We start from the raw sequence: 12,211 nt of genomic DNA, 5'->3' as shown, positions 1-12,211 counted from the left end.
GTCGGACAGTGTCCGTGGAAATGATCAGTCAACGTTTCAGGCCGGAACCCTTCGTCCACTGTTTATTCCATTCTGTAGATGTTGCCTGACCTGCTGAGTTCCTCCAGCATTTTGTTTGTATTCCTTAAGTTTCTTGTCATCTGACCAAATCTAACAACATTGCTCTGGACCATGGCGCCACCCACATAACATATATCACACACAGCACCTTAACCAAAATATTCTACTATAAATAAGTTAATAAAATACAATTCAAAATGCATGTAGTAAGGCACAGCACAGGTAAACAGTAAGCAGCTCACTGTCTGACTGACAGAACCTCGATGGTGGCAGGGTATTCTACCACCCTGAAGGGCCCAAGGGAAGAAGCTGTTACCCAGTATGGCAAGCCTAGTTCTGATGCTTCTGTACCTCCTTCCTGACAGTAGTGGGTCAAAGAGATTGTGGAATGGGCGGTAGGGATCCCCAACAATGCTTTGGGCCCTTCACCTGCAACACTCCTGGTAAATATCACAAATAGGGTTTCAGGGGTTTCAAAGGTGCATTTAATGTCGGAGAAATGTATGCAATATACATCCTGAAATGCTTTTACTTTGCAACCATCCATGAAAACAGAGGAGTGCCCCCAAAGAATGAATGATAGTTATATGTTAGAATCCCAAAGTCCCCCCCAGCTCCCTCCCCTCCTGTGCGTAAGTAGCAGCAAAGCAACAATTCCCCCCCTCCCCTCACCAGCAAAAGAAAAGCACCTGCACCCATCACCGAGCACTCAAGCGTGCAGCAAAGACACAGACTTGCAGGAACCCAAAGACTACTCGTTCACCCAGTATTCAACATACCACAGGCTCTCTCTCTCCCTAATAAGGCAGAGAGAGATGTCGCCATTTCACAGCGAGAGGGAAGACATAACAAACAACACGCTGGTTTACGATGTTAAAAGTCCATTGCGTTTTTTTTCCGAGCTCTGTGCCCAAAGATCTCGGCTCTCTGGGCACACAGCTATAGATCTTCTGACTCCCTCCCACGACACACTGATCTCCTGTCGGGACACCGACCTTCGATCCGCCCATATCCACAGCCACAGGATCCCAGGCCTCCAAAGACAATTTAAGCTCTCAGGCCACATCCTTGGCATGTCGGATAACAGCCGGTCATGAAACCCTGAGAGTGGGTCCCAGTCCCGCAAAGAACTGAAGTCAATATGTAGCTTCAGGTCAGGGTCTTCAAAAGAACCCTGAAAGGGAAAAATAGAGATATTAAACATGGATGTAGAGTTGCTTCCAAAGATTCAAGCAAAGGAGTTGCTGTTTAGCGCTATCATAACTAATGAGGGGGGGGAGGCGAGAGGGGGACCCAAGTGATCTTTTCAGTGGTTCTTACTATCCTCTGTAGGGTCCTGCAGTTTGATGTCTTGCAGCTTCCTTACTACAGACTGATATAGCCAGACAGAACACTCTCGATAGTGCTCCTGTAGAAAGTTGTTAGAATCTGGATGGGGAGCCTTGCACACCTCTAAATCTCCTCAGAAGGTGTAGAATCCGCTAAACATTCTTCTGTAGTGAGGAGGTGTTGTAGGTCCTGGTTAGTTGTTCATTATGTGCATGCTAAGGAACATTGTGCTCTTCACTCTCTCCATGGCAGAGTCATTGATGTACAATGGAGACTGGTCAACCCATGCCTTCCTGAAGTCCACAATACAGGTGGAACCTTGAGAAGTGCTTTTCGTATTTTCGTAAGTCCATAATGAGAATGTCTAGCAGCCCGCCTCCATCATCATCTTAGTCACTTAGTGGGGAAAAATGTAATTCAAGTGAGGCAGGAAATTCCCCCCCCCCCCCCATATATGTATATCCCATCAACCCCTGCCTTTCCAAATGCATAAAAATCCTATCTCTTAGGATTTTATCTAATGCTACCACTGACATAAGAAGGAAATCAGAGTTAGGCCAGGTAATTACAGGCTGTGGAGTCTTAAACAAAGGAACAACATTGGTTATCCTCCAGTCTTGTGGTGGCATCTTACCTGTGGCTAAGGAATGAATAACGTTCTGTGTCAGGGCTTTAGCTCTCTCATCCCTTGCTTCCAATAGTTATCTGGGCTAGATTTCATTCCGCCCTGGGGATTTATCATTCCTTATACAAAACATGACATCTAAAATCTCCTTCTTGATACTGACCTACTGCAGGTTATCCCCATACTGACTTTCTTCCATGTCCTTCTTGGCGAATACAGATGAGAAGTATCCATTTAGAACCTTGTCCACATTGCCTGGATCTTCATGTACTGTAAGGTACTCCTTTGATCCCCAAAGGGACCCAGTTGTTTACTGGCTATCCAATTGCTCCTGATGTACAAATAAAATGTCTTGAGAATCTCCTTAATCTTCATGGCCCATTTTTGCCCTCCTAATTTCTATGTTAAGTTTGCCCTTCTATTCTCCTACATACTCTATATTCTCGAGACTCTCTCAATCCTTGTTGCCTGTACCTGCCATGTTCCTTTTTGTTCTGTCTTTCCCTTCCACCCATACAAGAACATACTAGCCTCGAACTGCTAATATTCCTCTTTTAAAATACTTCAATTTGTCCCTTGTTGTTTTACCCACAAGCATCTGCTCCCAATCTAGTTACACCTTTGAAATCTGTTCTCTCCCAATTCAAAACCTTAACTTATGGACTAATCTTAACATTTTCCAGAACTACTTGGAAATTTACAGAATTATGGTTCACCCCACTGACATTGCATTTCCTAAAATTTGTTCTGTCTCTAGTAGAATTCTCTAGATACTGTCTCAAAAAACTTAATTCAGCTCAGTTAATAAGTTCCACTCCATTTACACCCCTTGCCCATACACAAGGCTAGTTAATATTGGGAAAGGTGAAATCGCCTTCTGCTATCACCCAGTTGCTCTTAGGAGTGTTGTAATTTGCTGATATATCTGTTTCTCTAATTCCTGCTGACTATTGTGAGGTCCTATAGTATAAAGTGAGCAAAGTGATCACTTCTCTCTTAGTTCTAAATTCTATCCATACGGCCTTATTAGACAATCTATCCAGGATATATTATCTACATACTGCCTTTATGTGGCATAACATCATGGGCCCAAGTCCATGTCCTGTTCTGCACTATGGTCCCCCTAATCAGCAGTGCAATAAAACTTCTGCAGCCTGGAATATTAAACAGCCACAGAGGTAGCTCCCTCATCACTACTTCAAGCTTAGTCTTCTTCTTTCCTTGCTGTGTATCTTAACTTAATGAAGTAACGCAAACTCTGTAGCTATTGCTGCTGTCCTCTAAGAGGCCATCCGCTGTGTGAAGTTTTAGTCACCATGCTGTAGGAAAAAAATGTGATTGCACACATGAGAGAATGCATAGGGTATGGCAATGGGATATTGCCTGGATTGGAGAACTTAAGTTACAGGGAGGGGTAAATTTCATGACATATGCCATTGATATTAAACCTGATTCTGATCCTGACGCTGGATAAACTTGGCTTGCTTTCCCTGGAGCTTGATAATGTGACCACCTAGAGGTAAATAAAATTATGTGAGGCACAGACAAGGTAGGTAGTCAGAATGTTTTTTGCTTAGGACAACTATCAAATATAACAGAGCATGGTTTTAAGGTGAGAGGAAGAGATTTAAAGGAAATCTTAGGGGGTTGGTTTCTCACACAGAGAACGCTTGATATCTGGAACAGGCTGCCAAAGGAGCTGGTGGAAGAAGGTACAATCACAACATTCAAGTGGCATTTAGACAAGCACTAAAATAGACTGGCCATAGAGGAACTTAGTCCTAATGCAGGGAAATGAGACGGATGTAGGTGGCCAAAAAAGGTAGGCAAGGACATGGTGGGCCAAGAGACTCATTTCTGTGCTGTACCCAGGACTTATTTTGACTTCAAAGTTCTTAACTGTAATCGGGTTATTCCTAATCTTTTTGCATGAAGCTCCACTCTTACTGAAATCCTGGGAGGTTAAATAGGTTAGAAAATTCTAAAACATATAGAACTATGAAACATGTTTCTCCCTTCAGTGATATTACCTGCATCCAATGTCAGATTTTGTTTTAAATTGCCAATGGTTGGAGTATTTTATGAACGAATATTGTTGCTGATTGCACCCTGACTTCTGAAGCAGAAGGACAAAAGCTAGTTTCTACCCCTAGATTAAACATTTAAGATGTTGAAGTGAAGTTTTTTGTAGTTGACATCCTTTAAATTGGCCATTATGTGGTTTGAATTTGAGATATTGCTTGGGTCATGGTCAAGTCCTATATAAATGCTTATATTGATATCAACCACAAATTATTGCTTCATCATTATTTAGTACCTAGAAGCAGGCTGGCAAATCAGGGACTGGAAGTCTGTTATGAAGAGAGTTCAAAAAGTCAAGATACATATAGCCGGTTTCTAATTCCCTGGATGCATAGAATGCACAGCTTTCAACTCTCTATTAATAAGTTGCTTCCTGAGTCGTATCCTATCACACAGCAGGAAGAGAGGATATTTGATCCACTGACCCCTTAAAAGAACTAATACTTAGGCCGATTCTGTTCTTTCCTATATAAGTTATTTTCTCTAAGACATACATATCTCATTCCTGCTAAAGAGGGTTCAGAGTATATTCACTGGAACTGGACAATTGGAAGGACAGAATAAGCTAGGGCTCTTTTGTTTGGGACAAAGGATGCTGTGGGGAACTTTAATTCAGGTGCACAAAATTATAAGGAGCCTAGAAATTCAATTATAATGACTTTTTTGCCTTAACAAAGGACTGTAAAACAATGCAGATTGACTTAGGATTGAATGGTAAAGAGGATATAGAAACATAGAAACATAGAAAATAGGTGCAGGAGTAGGCCATTCGGCCCTTGGAGCCTGCACCGCCATTTATTATGATCATGGCTGATCATCCAACTCAGAACCCCGCCCCAGCCTTCCCTCCATACCCCCTGACCCCTGTAGCCACAAGGGCCATATCTAACTCCCTCTTAAATATAGCCAATGAACTGGCCTCAACAGTTTCCTGTGGCAGAGAATTCCACAGATTCACCACTCTCTGTGTGAAGAAGTTTTTCCTAATCTCGGTCCTAAAAGGCTTCCCCTCTATCCTCAAACTGTGACCCCTCGTTCTGGACTTCCCCAACATCGGGAACAATCTTCCTGCATCTAGCCTGTCCAATCCCTTTAGGATCTTATACATTTCAATCAGATCCCCCCTCAATCTTCTAAATTCCAACGAGTACAAGCCCAATTCATCCAGTCTTTCTTCATATGAAAGTCCTGCCATCCCAGGAATCAATCTGGTGAACCTTCTTTGTACTCCCTCTATGGCAAAGATGTCTTTCCTCAGATTAGGGGACCAAAACTGCACACAATACTCCAGGTGTGGTCTCACCAAGGCCTTGTACAACTGCAGTAGTACCTCCCTGCTCCTGTACTCGAATCCTTTCGCTATAAATGCCAGCATACCGTTCGCCTTTTTCACCGCCTGCTGTACCTGCATGCCCACTTTCAATGACTGGTGTATAATGACACCCAGGTCTCGTTGCACCTCCCCTTTTCCTAGTCGGCCACCATTCAGATAATAATCTGTTTTCCTATTTTTGCCACCAAAGTGGATAACTTCACATTTATCCACATTAAATTGCATCTGCCATGAATTTGCCCACTCACCCAACCTATCCAAGTCACCCTGCATCCTCTTAGCATCCTCCTCACTGCTAACACTGCCACCCAGCTTCGTGTCATCCGCAAACTTGGAGATGCTGCATTTAATTCCCTCATCCAAGTCATTAATATATATTGTAAACAACTGGGGTCCCAGCACTGAGCCTTGCGGTACCCCACTAGTCACTGCCTGCCATTCTGAAAAGGTCCCGTTTATTCCCACTCTTTGCTTCCTGTCTGCTAACCAATTCTCCACCCACACCAATACCTTACCCCCAATACCATGTGCTTTAAGTTTGCACACTAATCTCCTGTGTGGGACCTTGTCAAAAGCCTTTTGAAAATCCAAATATACCACATCCACTGGTTCTCCCCTATCTACTCTACTAGTTACATCCTCAAAAAATTCTATGAGATTCGTCAGACATGATTTTCCTTTCACAAATCCATGCTGACTTTGTCCAATCATTTCACCGCTTTCCAAATGTACTGTTATCACATCCTTGATAACTGACTCGAGCAGTTTCCCCACCACCGACGTTAGGCTAACCAGTCTATAATTCCCCGGTTTCTCTCTCCCTCCTTTTTTAAAAAGTGGGGTTACATTAGCCACCCTCCAATCCTCAGGAACTAGTCCAGAATCTAACGAGTTTTGAAAAATTATGCAGACCATCTGGCCCTGGGGATTTATCTGCCTTCAATCCCTTCAATTTACCTAACACCACTTCCCTACTAACATGTATATGAAAATGTTTTTCACCCTAAAGCTTGTGAGGGATCTAGGACTCAGTGGCCTAAAGATGAGTGAATGCAAAATCACTCCTCATACTTAAACAATAATTGCATGTGTACCTCCAGTGTAGTTATGTTATGTAGCCTTTTACAGTCAGCATTGATATAAAGAGCTGAACGACTTCTGTGACATGTTTTATAAGTTCCCATGAATCCCTTTTGTGAGTTTATAGTTCTCTTCCATCAATTTTTACCGCTGTGCTGCTGCTGAGGCTGATGCTTCAATGAATTAAAATGCTGAGGGGATAACAGAAGTTGACCTAGTTTACTAACTGCATTGAATGTGAGTTTGAATTGGAGCCAACATAAAAACCAAATCTAATTGAACCTCTTTTTATGCCAATTTCAATGCAACACCTGTGCTATCAGCACGTGATTGGATTGCAGCCAACTTTATGATCTGCGTAAATGTAGTGCAATGTAGGGTACAATTCATATTCACCTAAGCATTAAAAAAGTAATAGTCTTTATCTGCACCTTAGCATCACAGACATATTTAATTAACAGTAAATGAAAAGTTTTTAAAACTGCAGATGCTGGAATTATAAAATAAAAATAGAAAACACTAGAAAAACTCAGCAGGTCAGTAGGCATCAGTTGAAAGAGAAACAGTTAAAGTTTTGTTTTAGCCTAACAATAACTCTATCCACAGTTGCTGCCTGCCCCACTGTGTTTTCAGTATTTTCCATTTTTACTTCTATATCTGTAGTAGTTTTTTCAATTCATTTCAGAGGCAATATGATGCAAGATCACTATTTTACTGGATGAGGAATCCAGAGACATGAATCCAATATGCCAGCTAAGAAATTTAATAAAACAAACCAGTAGTATTAGTTATAAGACAACAAAGGAATTGGTATCTTCTGAGAAGGATGGTGTCCTCACTAGGTCTGGTTTATGCTGTACCACACAAATACAGTGGATTTTGAACTGTTAAGCAAGTCAAACAGCTTGAAGGGCAACTGGTGTTAATCCAAAATGTTAGGTCAATGTTTCAATGCCTACAATTTTTCTTACCATCCTAAATATTTCCAGCATTTCTGTGGTTCAATTTAATATCAGAGAATGTGTACAGTATACAACCTGAAATTCTTACTCTTCGCCGACATCCACAAAGCAGAAAAAAAGAATGAATGACAGGAAAAAAATGTTAGAACCCCAAGGCCCCCTGCTCCCATGCACAAGCAGCAGCAAAAGCTTAAGCCTTAAATGACTTTATTTTAGAATCTCCATCAAAAACAGCAATATTTTTTGATGGATTTCAGTGGTTTGTCATATAGATTTCATTGTGTGCAAGATGATAACAAGCATAGTTTGAGTGGATAGCCAGAGATTTTTCCCAAGGTGGAAATGGCTAATTTAAGGGGGCGGATGACACGAAGCTGTGTGGCAGTGTTAGCAGTGAGGAGGATGCTAAGAGGATGCAGGGTGACTTGGATAGGTTGGGTGAGTGGGCAAATTCATGGCAGATGCAATTTAATGTGGATAAATGTGAAGTTATCCACTTTGGTGGCAAAAATAGGAAAACAGATTATTATCTGAATGGTGGCCGATTAGGAAAATGGGAGGTGCAACGAGACCTGGGTGTCATTATACACCAGTCATTGAAAGTGGGCATGCAGGTACAGCAGGCGGTGAAAAAGGCGAATGGTATGCTGGCATTTATAGCGAGAGGATTCGAGTACAGGAGCAGGGAGGTACTACTACAGTTGTACAAGGCCTTGGTGAGACCACACCTGGAGTATTGTGTGCAGTTTTGGTCCCCTAATCTGAGGAAAGACATCTTTGCCATAGAGGGAGTACAAAGAAGGTTCACCAGATTGATTCCTGGGATGGCAGGACTTTCATATGAAGAAAGACTGGATGAATTGGGCTTGTACTCGTTGGAATTTAGAAGATTGAGGGGGGATCTGATTGAAACGTATAAGATCCTAAAGGGATTGGACAGGCTAGATGCAGGAAGATTGTTCCCGATGTTGGGGAAGTCCAGAACGAGGGGTCACAGTTTGAGGATAGAGGGGAAGCCTTTTAGGACCGAGATTAGGAAAAACTTCTTCACACAGAGAGTGGTGAATCTGTGGAATTCTCTGCCACAGGAAACTGTTGAGGCCAGTTCATTGGCTATATTTAAGAGGGAGTTAGATATGGCCCTTGTGGCTACGGGGGTCAGGGGGTATGGAGGGAAGGCTGGGGCGGGGTTCTGAGTTGGATGATCAGCCATGATCATAATAAATGGCGGTGCAGGCTCGAAGGGCCGAATGGCCTACTCCTGCACCTATTTTCTATGTTTCTATGTTTAAGGTGACTGGAGGAAAACATTAGGGGATGTCAGAGGTAAGATTTTTATACAGAGAGTGGTGGGTGCATGGTACACTCTGCCGGGGTGGTAATAGAAGCTGATACATTAAGTAATTTAAGAGGCTCTTAGATAGGTACATGGATGAAAGAAAAATGGAGAGCTATGTAGGAGGGAAGGGTTACTTTGACATTAGTGTTAGTTAAAACGTGGGCTGAAGGGCATATACTGTTCTATTCTTTGTGTTGATTGTCTATGTTAATGCTGCATAATGTGTTTTTTTTCTGGGAAAAACACATACAGGAAATTCCAAATGTATAATGTTGAGTTGTGAGGTAAAGCTAGCCAGAGAATAAATTCTAACTTCTAGTATATCAGTTAAATATATTTAAAAATGATCATTTCTGCTGTCAAAATCTTTCCTCATCATTTTTTGTGAGCTTGCACATGTTAACTCACTGGAGTTTATTATTAATCTGAGATGATTTTGCAGGCAATCTCGTACATAGTTCTCTGCAGTTAAGTGTTTTATGTACTGCCTCCTCCTGTCAGTAGTGGGCATTATTAGGGCAGCATTGCATCAGGGATAGGGTTAGTTCTTCCCTTTGACTCAGGGCTGGATATTTGTCTTTCTTGAATTTTTATTGATGAGAATGTATTCACCACAAAGATTTTCAGGTCAGGAGATCCAGACCTGAAACATTAGTTGTTAGTCAGTAGAAGGTGCTCATGTCACATTTTCTCAAAGCAATTCCTATAAGAATTATCTTAATCTGATTCAAATAAATGGGCATTTTCTCCCTAAAAGATACGGTTGTACAGGTGAATACTATATTCTATCCAATGCCTACTATACTGTGATAGGACTTTCTATTAGTAAATGTTATATACTGAAACACTTGGTTTAAAAAAAACTTATTTCACTATTCTTGCAATTCTAATGTTTGGTTTTGCTGAGCACTTCTCAAGTATCCTATTTCCCTCTTGTTATAGCATGCCCTTGTTTAGTTATTTTCATTTTTGTTTATTTTTTTACATCCTCCCAAACAAACTTCACCATGATGCTGACCAATAGATAGGTGCATCTAATACTAAAGTACTATGTAGGCCTAAGCTCCAGGTATTACCCGGAGCTTGTCCTACCAGTCTTGCCTTGTCCATCCCTGGTAGAGTTCCTTACCTCTCCCTGCTCAACTTCATCCAATCACACTCACCGCTCTCTCTGAAGCGCAATTCTTCCCAGCTTACTCCAGTAGTTTTTGGCTTTTAGTTTTCAAACATTATGCCACTTTTTGTTTCTTTTAAAATTCAGGATTCTTTTTCTGAATTAGGAGCCAGATTAATTCCACTTTAGAACACTTCCTCTATAATCCTGCTAGTCAGATTTCTTCAAATACAAGTTCAGTGAGTTACAGACTTTTACTCTGTGGTAGAGAGAAAATATGGTTCCTCACCTCCCCCCAAATCCATCCGTTAAGTACTTTAAAGCTTTGTCCGTAATTGTTGTATAATACCTTTTCTGAATTAATAGGAATGGACAGCATGCAGATAGAACTGCATTGGTTTTACAAAGCTAATATTTTGAATGTTTTTCAGACAAAATGGGAGGCCATGAAAGTGAGCTGTTCATGGATAACTACTGCAAAGTTTGCTGCGCCATGCTGATCTCCGAAGTCCAACGGACAACACACTACAAGGTAACTTGCAGGTTTTTTATTAACAAATGTTAATTAAACAACATTTTTCTCTTGTATAGATTTTTACTTGGATTTAACTTTTGAAGACCCAATTACATAAGAACATAAGAATTAGGAGCAGGAGTAGGCCATCCGGCCCTTCGACCCTTCGAGCCTGCCCCGCCATTCAATGAGATCATGGCTGATCTGTCCTTAAAATCAGCTCCATCTACCTGCCTTTTCCCCATAACCCTTAATTCCCTTATTATGTAAAAACGTATTTAACAGTTTCTTAAATATATTTAGTGAAGAAGCCTCAACTGCTTCCCTGAGCAGAGAATTCCACAGATACACCACTCTCTGGGAAAAACAGTTTCTCCTTATCTCTGTTCTAAAACTTCTCCCCTGAATCTTGAGGCAATGTCCCCTAGTTCTAGTCTCACCTACCAATGGGAACAACTTTCCTACTTCCATCTTATCTATCCCTTTCAAAATTTTGTATGTTTCTAAAAGATCCTCTCTCATTCTTCTGAACTCCAGAGAGTATAGTCCCAGGTGACTCAATCTTCCTCATAGGTTAACCCCTTCATCCCTGGAATCAACCTGGTGAACCTCCTCTGCACTGCCTCCAAAGCCAGTATATCCTTCCTCAAGTATGGAAACCAGAACTGCACACAGTACTCCAGGTGCGACCTCACCAGTTCCCTGTATAGTTGCAGCCTGACCTTCCTGCTCTTGAATTCAATCCCTCTAGCAATGAAGGCCAACATTCCATTTGTCTTCTTAATAACTTGTTGTACCTGCAAGCCAACTTTTTGCGATTCATGTACAAGCACTCCCAAGTCCCTCTGTACAACAGCATGCTGCAATCTTTCACCATTTAAATAATAATCTGCTGTTCTATTATTCCTTCCAAAGTGGATTATCTCACATTTACCAACGTTGTATTCCATCTGCCAGACCTTGGCCTACTCACTTAACCTATCTGTATCCCTCTGCAGACTCTTCACATCCTCTGTACAATTTGCTTTTCCACTCAGTTTAGTGTCATCAGCAAATTTTGCTACGCTACACTCAGTCCCCTCTTCCAAATCATCAATGTAAGTGGTAAACAGCTGTGGGCCCAGCACCAACCCCTGCGGCACCCCACTCACCACAGACTGCCAACCGGAGAAAAACCCATTTATACCGACTCTCTGCCTTCTGTTGGTTAACCAATCCACTATCCATGCCAATACATTTCCTCCAACTCCATGCATCCGTATGTTATAAGTCTCTTGTGCGGCACCTTATCGAACGCCTTCTGGAAATCCAAGTATACGACATCCACCTGTTCCCCTCTATCCACTGCACTCATGATGTTCTCAAAGAACTCCCCTCATTGTCTAAAGTAATTTCTGAAGCAACACTTACAAAATGCTGGAGGAACTCATCAGTCAGGTAGCTTCTATAGAAAAGAATGAACAATCGACATTTCAGGCTGAGACCCTTCACTGGGACTTTCCTGAAGCTCTTGATTTAAAAGGCAGCACCATGCATTCAGACTTTGATTTGAGATGTGCTGTTCTTCAAATACCATTTCTATATCAAATACTTACCATTAACTATTTTCTATTCTCATATTTCAGGTGCCATCTCATTAAAAAAAAAGGTTTCTCTTTCATTGTGGTCTTGTGGCAGCCACCTCTGCCTTATTGTAAAATTGGTACTTCCTGTTAGTGTTTGTCTTGAAGAGTTAACTGAATATAATGCAGCCGTTAGTGTGTGGGAGTCTCA

The 12,211-nt window shown here is 41.6% G+C and overlaps 1 protein-coding gene across 2 annotated transcripts in view; it reads left to right on the top strand.

The window, feature by feature from the left end:
* zmat1 (zinc finger matrin-type 1) overlaps positions 1-12,211 on the top strand; it is an 88,142-nt gene that overhangs the window by 59,037 nt on the left and 16,894 nt on the right. For both annotated transcript variants that reach the window (XM_063045118.1, XM_063045119.1), the window contains exon 2: positions 10,356-10,456. In XM_063045118.1, coding sequence (XP_062901188.1) covers positions 10,356-10,456 — 101 coding nt within the window. The remainder of the gene's footprint in view (positions 1-10,355; positions 10,457-12,211) is intronic.

Source organism: Mobula hypostoma, chromosome 4 (genome assembly GCF_963921235.1).
Source record: "Mobula hypostoma chromosome 4, sMobHyp1.1, whole genome shotgun sequence".
In the NCBI taxonomy this organism is placed as follows: Eukaryota; Metazoa; Chordata; class Chondrichthyes; order Myliobatiformes; family Myliobatidae; genus Mobula; species Mobula hypostoma.
Note: the sequence above shows the minus strand (reverse complement) of the source record. Positions and strands in the feature narration are given on the sequence as shown.